The 12923-nt window shown below is 33.7% G+C and overlaps 1 protein-coding gene across 1 annotated transcript in view; it reads left to right on the forward strand.

The window, feature by feature from the left end:
* Positions 1-12508, forward strand: part of LOC149412257 (uncharacterized) — a 170927-nt gene extending 158419 nt beyond the window's left edge. The window contains exons 6-8 of the mRNA XM_089646072.1: positions 785-928; positions 7244-7368; positions 10976-12508. Of these exons, the coding sequence (XP_089502198.1) occupies positions 785-928; positions 7244-7368; positions 10976-11067 (361 nt within the window). The 3' untranslated portion in view covers positions 11068-12508. The remainder of the gene's footprint in view (positions 1-784; positions 929-7243; positions 7369-10975) is intronic.
* The last annotated feature ends 415 nt before the right edge of the window (positions 12509-12923 follow it).

Genomic DNA, 12923 nt, shown 5'->3' on the forward strand with positions numbered 1-12923 from the left:
TTCATTTTAATTATTTTTAATAAAAGTTTTACTAATATCTCAATTTTTTTAGAGGGATCCATTGGGATGTTACAAATTCATCGTCTAGAAAAATAAAATCTGGTGTTTACATCTATAGTTGAAAAACGTTATATAAAATATTTTAAAGTTGAGGTTCTGTTTTTAATAAATCTTTAACACAAGTAACTTGCATCCGTAGGGATCCCTCTAGAAACATTTGAGATTTTAGTCTTGAGTTGGTAACTTCGTAAATTAGGATTTTCTAGGCCTGCATGCTCGGGCAAAGTCGACCATAGGTCAGTCCATTATGCTGGGCCACGCACCAAATATGGTTTTTACACGACTTCATCACTTATGGTCGTAAATATTCCCAATTTATTTTAGAGATTTGATAGAGGAAATTCAACTGCTGGTCTATTCAACACACCACAGCCGCGCGTCGCTTATTTTTATGCACGGCTGTTTCACTAACGTCGTTAAGATACTGGCTTTATTTTAGGGCATTGTCTCGTCTTAACTCAATCATTAAATGCGTTCTTTAATATATTATAGACATGTAAGAAGATACAGACGTGGGTGAATAGAGAAGATTCTTTCTAAGTTACTTCGTCAAACAGGTATTTCCTTTCAGCCTTTCAAAGACCTTGGCTCCTTGTTTACGCCGTTCTATTTCCAACGATCTGCCGCATTTAATTCGATCCCAGTAAATCTGCACAGCACGGCCATAAATACCATAATTCATAATTACTATTGCTGTTTATTAATCGAGATTTTCCCGTTTCAGATATGCACAATATTCACATTTCAAGATATATTCCGAAAGCGAATATTACAAACTTGAAATAGACGGCTACGAAGGCAATGCTGGAGACTCACTCAATGATCCCTGGTACGGATCCAACAACAGTCCTTTCTCTACGTACAACAGGTTTGTGATAACTTCAGATTGTACTATTTCTCTTCTTCTTTATGACACGACTAAATAATATTCATAAATACACTTGGTATTTCAAGAAACCAATAATTATATCTAATTTCAATAAATTTCTTAATAAGAGCGAGGTTTCCTCGCGTTAATAAATTAGGTTAGTAATAATACATTTACGAACATTCTCCAGTAAGATATTATTTTCCGAAATCTCGTAGATAGATTTATTCGCACTTTTTTTAGTCATTAAACCAATAAAGTTGTCAGTTATAAAAGAATTAAAATTGTTAAATCGGAAAATGAATGCAAAAACTTTTTATTTTATTTTTGAAAATAATTGCTTTTCAAATCACTCCAATGGTTCTTCACTAGCTTTTAAATGATATTCCTATTATAATTAGTTAATAATTAAATATTTGTCCGGAAATTACACCGTAAAAGTACAACCAACAAATAAGCAGTTTCTTACTATAGAATTTCTTATTTTTTTACTGAGGATTGAACCTTCCTCCCCACGAACAGGCTCTTAACTACTGTGAATTTTGATATTTAAATATCTGTATATATACATACACATATTTTTGGTTTGACTGAGGATTAAACCTTCCTCCCCAGGAACTGACTAAACTGATATCACTAGCATTTGACACCGCTAACACTTAGCCAAATCCCGATCAGATGGTACCGAAAATTATTTCGTATATTAACTGATGAAAACGTTTATTATGTCATCCAATTTTATAGAAATACGTGTGGGTGCATGGGTGCTAACAAAAGTTGATTAAAAGCATTTTCATCGACAACGAATCTGAGTTTCAGCTCGATCGAATGCCGGAAAGTGGGATAATTTGCACATCCAAGATTTCATTTCATTCATTCATTCATTTTTCATTTATTCATTCATTTTTTATTTATTCATTCAAAAAAATTCGAAATTCAAAAAGATGTATTTAAAGATAATTAATTTGGTTTTATCTGCCAAATTATCTTTTTTATAAATATTTTACCCTAAAATGTACAATATTAAGATGCTAAATAAACCTTTATGTTTGTGACAAATCTTATAAATAACCGGTACGTGTTTATGTTAAGTTTTGTATATATATACATATGTAATCACATTTGGTATTATGTACTACTCCAAAGCAATTTGTACGTGATTCAAATCCTGCATATCATAAACAACACCATCATTATAATATTTCCCACAACTAATTGAAAATTATTATTGGAGATTATTGATTAGGTGCGCGTTGTGGTTCTACGATTCCAGCAGTTGCGCCGATGACGAAACTAAATCATCTAACATTTATATGAAGTAGTTCTACAACCGCTTTTGCATTACTCATTATATTTACGAGTTATTATATGATCGGTGTTGAATTAAACATTATCTAAAACAAACACCATTAGTTGTTCTTCTGATGGTCGATAATTTTTTTTTAATGTACAACATAAAACATGGTTTTTCAATAAGAGGTGTTATTTTGATATTCAATCGTAAAAGATCAATGGTTTCGTTGCTTGTGTGGCACATAGCGCCGTCTTGATGAAAGTAAATGTTGTCCAGATCAATACCATCCAATTCCGGCCATACAAAATCACTAATCATCTCTCGATAGCGCAATACATTCACCGTAACTGTTGCTCCAGCCTCATTTTCGAAAAAGTAAGATCCAATGACTCCACCGGATCATAAACTGCACCAAACAGTCACACGTTGAGGATAGAGAGGCTTTTCAACAATAACTCTTGGGGTTTTTGAGCCCCAGATGCGACAATTTTGCTTGTTGACGAAGCCACCGAGGTGGAAATGGGCGTCATCTCTCAAGATGATTTGCATTTGATTCACTCAAGTGAATTTTAATAATTTCAATGCGTTGTTGAATCGTGTATCGTTCCATTTTTATCAATGACGCAGTTTCTACTTATCAAATGTCAAAAAATGACAGCTTCAAAAGTAACATCAACCGAAATAGCGGGCTATTCAAAATAACACCTCTTATTGGGAAACCCTGTATAATCTAGAACGATTAGTAAATATAATCATTATTTCTAAGTTTTTATTCCACAAGAGCGCGTCCATGCGCTTATCAAACTGGTATGATTAAACATTAAGCGAGATCTGCTTTTTATTTAACTTGTCTTATCATATTGCTAAATGTATGAGAATATAGTTATCTTATGTTACGTATACATTTGCGAAACGAAACGCGTACTGAGCCACGAATTACGGAAAAGGAACGAAGCAACTGCAAGCGGTGGTTTCGGTTCTTTCCCATAAGTTGAGGTTCAGCTCGGCAGCTCGGCTCGCGTATGTATCTGGGCCCTTATATTTCCAACAGGAGAATTATTATTATATAAATTATTAATAAATCTTCATATTCCGTCTAGATCAACCCGACAATCTGATTTATTTTATCTACCCTCTTGCAGAACAAACAAAAAAATTCCCCAATTCCTCGTATATGTGCACAATATAATACAAAATTTTACAGCATTGACATTTTTGGTAATAACCTAAAGAAATATCGATATGAAGTAATGCATACGATCGATTAATAATATGAGAGTATGGAATGTATCGGCAGCATCTCCTATCTTCTTCCTATTTTCCCCTTCCTCTCCCCTTCCTTTAACACCAAATTAATTTTAAGATACTAAAACTTCATTTCTAATGCACTTTAACATAAGAAACTTCTGTGGCTTGACGTCAGTTAACTTGTATATTTAAACTAAACTCAACAGAATCATACTGGTGAGTCCTGCCCAAATTCCACCATCAAACCAGTTTGCGCGACATGCACCAGATTTGGTAAGCCTGCTGATCACTCAACTGGAGATAGGGACAACTGCCCGGCCTACATCGCTGCACTCAAGAACGACCTTGCAACTATAGATTATGGAGTGTAACATACATGAGCATAAGTGCCTCACCATCGAGAATTATAATCCCGTGACGAACTGTCTACGAATAATGTATATGAACGCGAGAAGCATCCGTAATAAGTTTGATGAGATCGAAGAAAAAGTAAGAAGTTCGCGGTACATTGTACACGTGCTCGTCATTACGGAAACGTGGCTTAAGATTGGAGAGGAAAAGTTTTACTCCCTGAATGGTTACAAAAGTGTTTTTTCTTCTCGCCCCAACGAAGGAGGAGGCGGCGTAGCAATATATGTGATTGATACTATGAAGTGTGCAATTATTGAAAATTTCTCAAATGAAAATTCCTTTTTAGGTATAACGCTTAGTAGCAGTGATAGGAAACCAGTTAACATCTATGCTATCTATCGAAAACCCAACACAAATATGCAGGATTTTCTAATACATCTAGAAAAAATACTGAACGAAAGTAGACAAGATACATTAATATTCGGAGACTTTAACATTGACATATCCATATCCACACATTCTTCATTAAATTTTTGCAACATCTTACAATCTTACAATTTTTCAATACATAACAAAACATTTCCCACGAGAGTCACTGATACAAGCTGCACCTTAATAGATCACATCTTATCAAATAGGCAAAACATTCAGACTAGTATATCGAATATTGATGATCCACTTAGTGACCATAATATACTTATTGTTGATTATAAGAACAACTTAAAAAAATGTTTTAATAATAGAACCAAATCCCGGATTACGAGACCTATCATCAACAGTATGTCAGTAAAATCCTATCTTCTTGATAACAATTTCACGATCAACTTAAGCAACTCAGAAGACCCTTTTAAAAGTTTCAATTATCACATTAAAAAGGCAATAGAATCAGGTACAACTACACCAAAAACAGGATTAAGAAGTCGGGTACAACTGAATACTCCGTGGTTTGATTCCAAATTAAATACATTAATCAAAGAACGAAACCAGATTCACAAGCAGTGGAAACAAGACCCTGGTAATCTTACTCTTGTAACACTTAAAAAGAGATTGAGAAATACCATTACTAATTATAGGCGAAATCTAAAACACAAATATTATGCGAACAGCTTTCAACAAAACCAAAATAACCCCACTAAAACCTGGAAAATCATAAACTCTATTCTATCAAACCGAACACATAAACCAACTAACGAAATAGAATCCCTCGTGGTAAATGACTGCGTAATTAAGGATCCGAGCCAAATAGCATCCGCATTTAATGAGTTTTTTCTCTCAATAGGAAAAAAGCTAGCAGCTATCATTCCGTCATTCCCGGATGACTGTAATACCGTTTTTGTGGAACCGAAGGCTTGCCAATCCTTGTACATGGCTAGGACAAACAAAGATGAGGTACTGAGGATCATCTCTAAAACTAAGCTGAAAGCAGCACCGGGACTCGATGGAGTAACACCATCAGTTCTTAAGACTTGTAAAGAAGAATTAGCGGGTCACCTTACAGAACTTTTTAATTGGTCACTGTCCTCGGGAAAGTTTCCAAATGAATTAAAGTTAACGAAGATAATACCTATACACAAAGGAGACTGTAAAACATGTATCTCTAACTACCGTCCTATATCACTTCTATCGGTTTTTTCAAAAGTATTTGAGACCATAATCAAAGATAGACTCCTAAAATACATATCTGCGAATAATATCCTTACACCACAACAATATGGCTTTCGGAAAAATTCTAGTACTCAATGTGCCGCCTTTGATTTTATCTCCAACCTTCAACAGTATATAGACCAGGGTGAATATGTGGCAGCCATATTTATAGATCTCAAAAAAGCCTTTGATACGGTCGATCATGAAATACTCTTAAAGAAATTGGAATATTTGGGAATTGTTGGGAAGCCCCTAAATCTCCTCCGAAGCTACTTAGATGATAGATTTTGTCTTGTTGAAGTCAAAGGTGTCTCGAGTGGCTTAGGTAAAATCACATGTGGAGTGCCACAGGGATCAATTCTTGGGCCTCTGCTTTTCTTGCTATATGTCAATGACATAACTAAATGTGGTATCTCTGGAAACCTCCAACTTTATGCGGATGACACTGTAATCTATTATCACAGTACAAGCCTGAGTGACCTGGAGTCTCAAATGAATGTAGATGTCTCAATTCTAGCTAATTGGCTGCGTATTAATAAATTGAGCCTCAATATAAAAAAAACGCACTACCTAACTTTCGGTAATAAGGATTATGTGCCAATGAATATCACACTTGGAACTGAGAAGCTCCAAAATATAGAAGTCACGAAATATTTAGGGCTATTAATAGACTCTAAACTTTCGTGGAATTCCCATGTTGAGCATGTGAAATCTAAAATATCCCCAATAACCGGCGTACTGTACCGACTCCAAGGTCTTCTCTCTACATCTCTACTAAGGGCCACATACTATGCGATGATTCACTCCCATCTGAGTTATTTAGTTAGTATCTGGGGCACTATTACTAAAAAACAAATATCAGAAATACAAGTGATTCAAAATCGAGCAATAAGGAATATCTACCGTCTACCGTGGGATATACATATCAAAGATATATATTTAAAGACAAACATACTTCCTTTTACGGTTCTACCTAAATACAATATCACTTGTACAATATTACAAATCATACATAGATCCTCACACACTAACATCAAACCAGCATTTAATTCAGACATACACCAGCACAAAACACGGTCCCAAAATCTAATACACCTAGCATCGTCTACCCACACAACAAAATTTGGTATTAACTCATTACAATATATTGCATATAGACAATACAATGCATTACCTAATGAAATAAAGCAATCAGTAACTAACAAAAAAATATTAGTTAAAACGCTTAAAGATTATTTCCTGAAAATGTTTTTAAACCAGTGAATTTTCGCTCGCTTTCATATGTTGGTTTACTATGTTTCATGTGTATAGATGTCTCTCAGTATTTCTAAAATCTCTATTCTTAACAAAGTATTTTTCCTTTTTTATTTATTTTTCTTTTCCTTTTCAATATGTTGTATTTTTTTAAAAGTGTAATATCCTTGTAAAATGTATTTTATGTGTCTGTACTTCCCGTAATGAGTTTTATCTCAACTCATTGGGAATAATGTGTTACTTACCATGTTTTTTGTAATACATTATAAATAAATAAATAAAAATTTAATTTCCACAAATCTATCATTGTATATTATATAAATGCTGTTTGTTTCTTACAAAATAAATAAATAAATTATTATTTAAACTTATTTAACGTCCGTAAAGGCCCACTTGTTTCAAATGCTCATTTTATTTCATTTCAATTTTATGTATCTGGCGGTTCTAATTATCATTTAAACTTATTTTATATGTGCATATGGTAAAAAATATTCAACGTTATTCAATATTTTGTAAACTTTCAGAGATAACGACAGATCGTCACTGAATTGTGCCTCGATGCTGAAGGGCGGATGGTGGTGGAAGAGTTGCGGCAGGGGGCTCAATGGGCTCTACTTGCACGACCCTCAGGATCTCACCGCGAGACAAGGTACTTACATACGTTCATTCTACACTATTCAAAGCTGTTATAAATATTTTATTATATTCCTTTACTTACCTTCACGATCCTAGGATCTCATTGCGAGACAAGCTACCTAAATACATTAATTCTACTATATTCAACACTTTTATAGTATTCCTTTACTTGCATATGCGGTTCTCAGTATCTCACCACGAGACAAGGTACCTATGTACATTCAATGCCTAATATTAAAAAAAATCTATTCTTTCTAAGTTATTTTATCATTGGACCAACCGCGAGACAATGATATTCTACTTTATTAGTAGGTATTGTTATAAACATTGTATTATGTTCCTTCGTAGTGGTATTAACATTGCATTAACCGCGAGACAATGTACCTACATTTTACTATATTTATAACTTTTATAACATTATGTTATATTCTCTCAAAACAGTATTTAAGTTAATTTTTAAAACGATTTTTGGTCAGATCGAATAATATATAATCTGTTCCGTTCAATGATTTAGTTGTCATTGTTATGTCACGCTATGCGGGACCGCAACATAAAACAATGCGCTATTATATTTCTCGTATCTTCAATATGTTTCCTGTTCCCTTGAGAAGAGAAATTCAACTTCGATCAATAACAAGACTGCAGAAATGTATGTTCAGAGTGAATGCAAGCTGTACAAAAGCATGATGTGAATCATAAACATCTAAGTAGATAGATTAGACCCTCAGGAAAAGGGGACAAACCAAGACCGCAGAGCGGGGAGGGGGCGTGACCTGACAGAATACAGGCAACTCGCATTGTAATATCCGCGAAAATAAATCTGCTTGCGAATTACTAGTCCTTTTTACAAATGGTGCGCAAATTGCTGGCTGCGTAAAAAACTTAATCACAAACCCCAAATCGAGTAAAAAAAGTTCGGGTTTGTTTCCAAAATTGAATATTTTCCTGAACAATTTAGCTAGACACTTTAACAGCGTACGAACATTCAGATCCTGATCAGAAAAGTCCCACAATGGACTGTGCTGCAAACAGTTGCCTGACTTTAAAGAACTTTATTTTTCTGCGAAAGATCTAGTTGTTTTAATGTGTGCTTGTCGGTGGTCGACTGATGTCGTAGTTTATTCAAAGCATTCTCAAACCCTCCTGGTGCCAAACATATAGTCAGGTGGTTTGCCTCCAGCTCGTCGAAATGGTACCTAGATAACATGTTAGAGCAAGTCTATTAATTTGGATGTCTATGGTGTGAATAAATGTTTTTCATTGTTTACCCCGGCTGAGTATCTGACGCTTTCCCGTTCTTCAATTACATCCCTCCATCTTGTTCATACCTTCCTTGTTGCTTATCTGCTTGTCACCAGTTAAGCCGGTTAAAGCAACATCGATATTTCTAACTACATGGCCGGCCAAGATATTAAGGAGGGGTTGTTTCGCAGAATTTGAACAATTTATCAAATTTCAACGTCAAGTCAAGTTTCGCGAAAGTCCTATTCAAGTTCTGTTATTATCATGGGCGAGATGCTTCATAGAAATGAAATAATAAAATAATTGGAATAGAACTTTCACCGAACTTGAAAATTGGCTTTGAAATTTAATGAAATTTTCAAAATTCTTGAAAGAAACCGCGTTAAATATATTTGGCAATATTATTTATATGACGGACCTTTATATTTTCTCCTAATCTATGATGGACATCCGTTTTCTTTTGAAAAGCGCAAGCCTCCATGTGTTGTCTTTGTTTTAAAGATTTGTACCGACTCTGGTCAAATATTCCAGTTTTTGTGAGTGTGTGCAATACAGTAATCTCTTAGAAGTATTTATTACTTCTCGGCAAGAGTTTTAAAGATTTATGGATGATGAATGCGGAATGAGAAAGTTACGATGACATGTCAAAATTTGGATACGTCATCTCATTTCTGACTACCGCATGAAGTGGGGTTGGTTGCCCTGAAAGTAGTGCACTGAGTGATCAAGCAGTTGAAACCACCGGAATATATTTTTGAAATAATTCACATCAGACCTACCTACCTATATAATTATAAATAGATTTACACAGGGTGAATCACGAAAAGAAAGGCAAAATTTCTCCAGGATATTATTTACGGTGACCGGAACTATGATTAAGCACGTATAATTAATTGTTTTTTTCGGTTTATTGATACCAAGAAGGCTTTATAATTCTGGTACATATTTTTTTTAAAGTGGAAAGAACGTTATTAAATAAATATTTCAGTTGAATTTTATTTTACATGAGTTTTAACATGACGTGTTTAATATAAGACCAGTGGTTATATCCTGTTGTTAGCTATGGGGCGTTTCCCAAAATGAATAAACTAATTTTTAAGTTTTTTAACGAAAACACTTTTTGGAACTACGCTAGAAAATGGAACTAGATGACCTAATCGAACATAACAATATCGTAAGGTTTTGTAGATCTCTAAGATTGCCATAGGCTGGTAATTTTATTTAACTCCTTTCTAAGGAGAGTGGGTCGGTAATTTGTAGCCCACACTGGGTAAAATACTCCCTCGTGTTGGAGAGAGTTCAGAAGAAATTTCTCTATCTGAGAGAGAAAAGCTACCATCCGTGGATCTGTCCTACCGACTTGCTGTTGGGTATATTCATTAGAAGGGATGTACTCATTGCTACATATTTCGTGATTCATTAAATTATTCATCATTGTTTCGTTAATGATTTGAAAACTCGGCCGTCGTGGAGAGAATTCATTTCATTGTTCTTGATAGTTATCTTCATTACCGGTAGAATTGACTGTTTTAACTCCCAGCTTATAGGAATCACTTACCAATGGTCATGCGGGTGTGAAGGGCAATCGTGCTGTTGAATAGAATTAATTTGGATATCGACATATTTAGAGACAGGGAGGCTGCTTCTAAACGGCAAGCTTTGTTACTGATAGTACCCATAGAAGCCTTTTTCATATATTGTATACTTATACTTGTTCTTTATTTATTATATGCCTTATGACATATTCAAAAAATATATCACAAATTGAATGTGGGAAAACATATAAACATATAAAAAAAAATCGTTACAAAAATGGTTATGAAAAATGGTTGCTACAGTGGAAGTGATCTAAAGGTAGATCGAGGAAGATGTGGAATGACAGAGTTGAAGAAAATTTAAGGGGGTGACTGATTACACTATAAGTTCAAAGCGTTTTATATAAATCCATATTGCTTGCAATACAATCCCATACAGACCTGTCACATCTAAAGAGATGATGTGCTAGAAGTATATAAGCAGACTATTATGGAAATTGCATGTAAATTTGGGTCGCATAATTTACCAGGTCAGAACAATTTACCAGGCGCCGTCATGTCAAAGTGACAGATACCTATAGATATATATATAAAGAAATGATATTCCGCGACATTCCCCCGATTAATCTGACCCCCTCTCCTGAGGAAGATTATAGCGTAGTGTGTCAGCCCAACGTATAATACGTACATGCCACGCCCAATGTATGCGTGCATAATATAGAGTAATTTGTGTAAGGCTTAAAGTAAGACATATAGGGATATGAAAGTCAGAGATGAATAACTTGGGATCGTAGCCGGTAGAGAAAATTAATTTAAATCTGGATGTTTGTTGTATCTTTCCAGGAATCGTGTGGTTCCGTTGGAGAGGATGGGACTACACCCTGAAGAAGGCGTCCATGATGATCAAGCCCAAAGGACCCCAGACAAACACCTAACTCTCGTACAATATAGTTCTTTCATCCACATTTACGTCATGACAAACTTCATATTTTCATCTAGGAATAGCAACTACTAATTTATTTTTCAACCAACAAATAAAATATTATGTTCACTCGAGATAATTATTATTATCGTCCTGTAATTTGTTTAACTTACGTAGTTAATTGAATTTGTGAGACTGTAAGTGTTGAATGGTTAGTTATAATGTAATCAAATGTTGAATTTGATATTTCTAAATTCCCACCCTTTACCTGGTGGGTTCCTTGTATTATATGGTCAACATAAATAACACTGTTGTGACGTTTCGTTTTTAAAGGAAATTGTATTATATCGCTAATAATGTATTAATTTATGGACCGTGATTCTGAAGGGTCGATTGTGAAATGTTTAATATATGATTTATGTTTAGGTTTAATTATAAAAAATAGATTATTTGACGCGGATCAGGTTTTAATGTTATTAAAATGGCGCATCAAGTTGAAATTAAAATTATATGACCAGGAGATTTACATGTAATGCATTGAAATGGCTGCCACACACACATGTGTTGGTAATTGGTAGTAGGTACCTACCATAATATCTGTGCTCGTGCCTACTCGAATATTACGTAGGTACCTACCTACCGTGGAAGTATTAACCGTAAAATTTAAAAATCTCCCAGTGTTTTCTATTGTATTACAATTAGTGAAAAAATTGAAAACCGTTTATTAGTAAGAACAACCTTGCCTGAACATTGAAGACAAATAGTTTTTATATTTCCAAAAAAGAAGCGCTTACAAAAAAAAACTGTTTTTGAATAATGATTTGTTTTGCAACGAAAATGTGTCGGTCCCATGCAATAACATGAAGATAAAACATTGCAGATTGAGTGCGGGATACTCAAAAATTATTTGTATTGATTTAAAATTGAGACACTATTTAAAAAATGTGATTTGATACATTTATTGTCAGGCTCAAGGGAAAAAATGGGCAGATGTTTAGTTTTGTTACCCAACGTACAACGATGGAATAATATTGTGATCGCTGCGAGATCAGTAATTACATTAATTTATATTTTGGTATCTTAAATCAATCAGGCGATGATAACATATTTAAGAACCTTGTACATATAGATTTTTACGACTACTTGTACATTAAGTTTGCTGAGAATTATCGTTAAATAACTATTACTATATAAAACATCGTTCAGTACTCATTTTAAAAGCACATCTTCATTTAATATTTTTTTAAACTGTAACCCGCTATGTATAATTTTGGGTAACTTTATTTTAAAATGAAACATATCTGAAATTATATTTATTTAACCATTATAAGTTTGTACAAAGAAAATAAAACTTGTCACATCAGTTTTCATCGAGAAAAAAATATAATAATCATTAAAAAAATTAATGTTTGAAAATTTAAGCAAAAATACATTACGATTGAAAAAGCACAGAAACTCATCAACTCGAATGTATATTTAAATTAAGTTATCTTAAATATTATACTTAATTAAACAGAGTATTAAAGAACTTACCTATTCCAATTTGTGTTTGTATTTTCTGAAACATTATCAAAAGTTTTGCATTTGTACACGTTTGTTATTCATTAGGTTATATTTTCAATGTTTGCTTAAAATGAAAATAATTTTGTAGTGGAAGTTTTGCATTACTTTTAAATGATTAAATTGTTAAAATAATAATTGTTTACGTTCAAATATTAGACGCATGACAACTTTTGATTATAATTTCTGAGAAGGAACAGGCTTCCAAAGTATCGAAATTCCTACTTATTAGTATTTTCTATTAAAAAAATCTTCAGATTCTATTAGACTTAGTTATGTCGTTGGCAATAATAATCACTGTAGATGTGT

The sequence above is a fragment of the Hesperophylax consimilis genome, chromosome 23 (genome assembly GCF_061612785.1).
Source record: "Hesperophylax consimilis isolate HC1 chromosome 23, BYU_Hcon_1.0, whole genome shotgun sequence".
In the NCBI taxonomy this organism is placed as follows: Eukaryota; Metazoa; Arthropoda; class Insecta; order Trichoptera; family Limnephilidae; genus Hesperophylax; species Hesperophylax consimilis.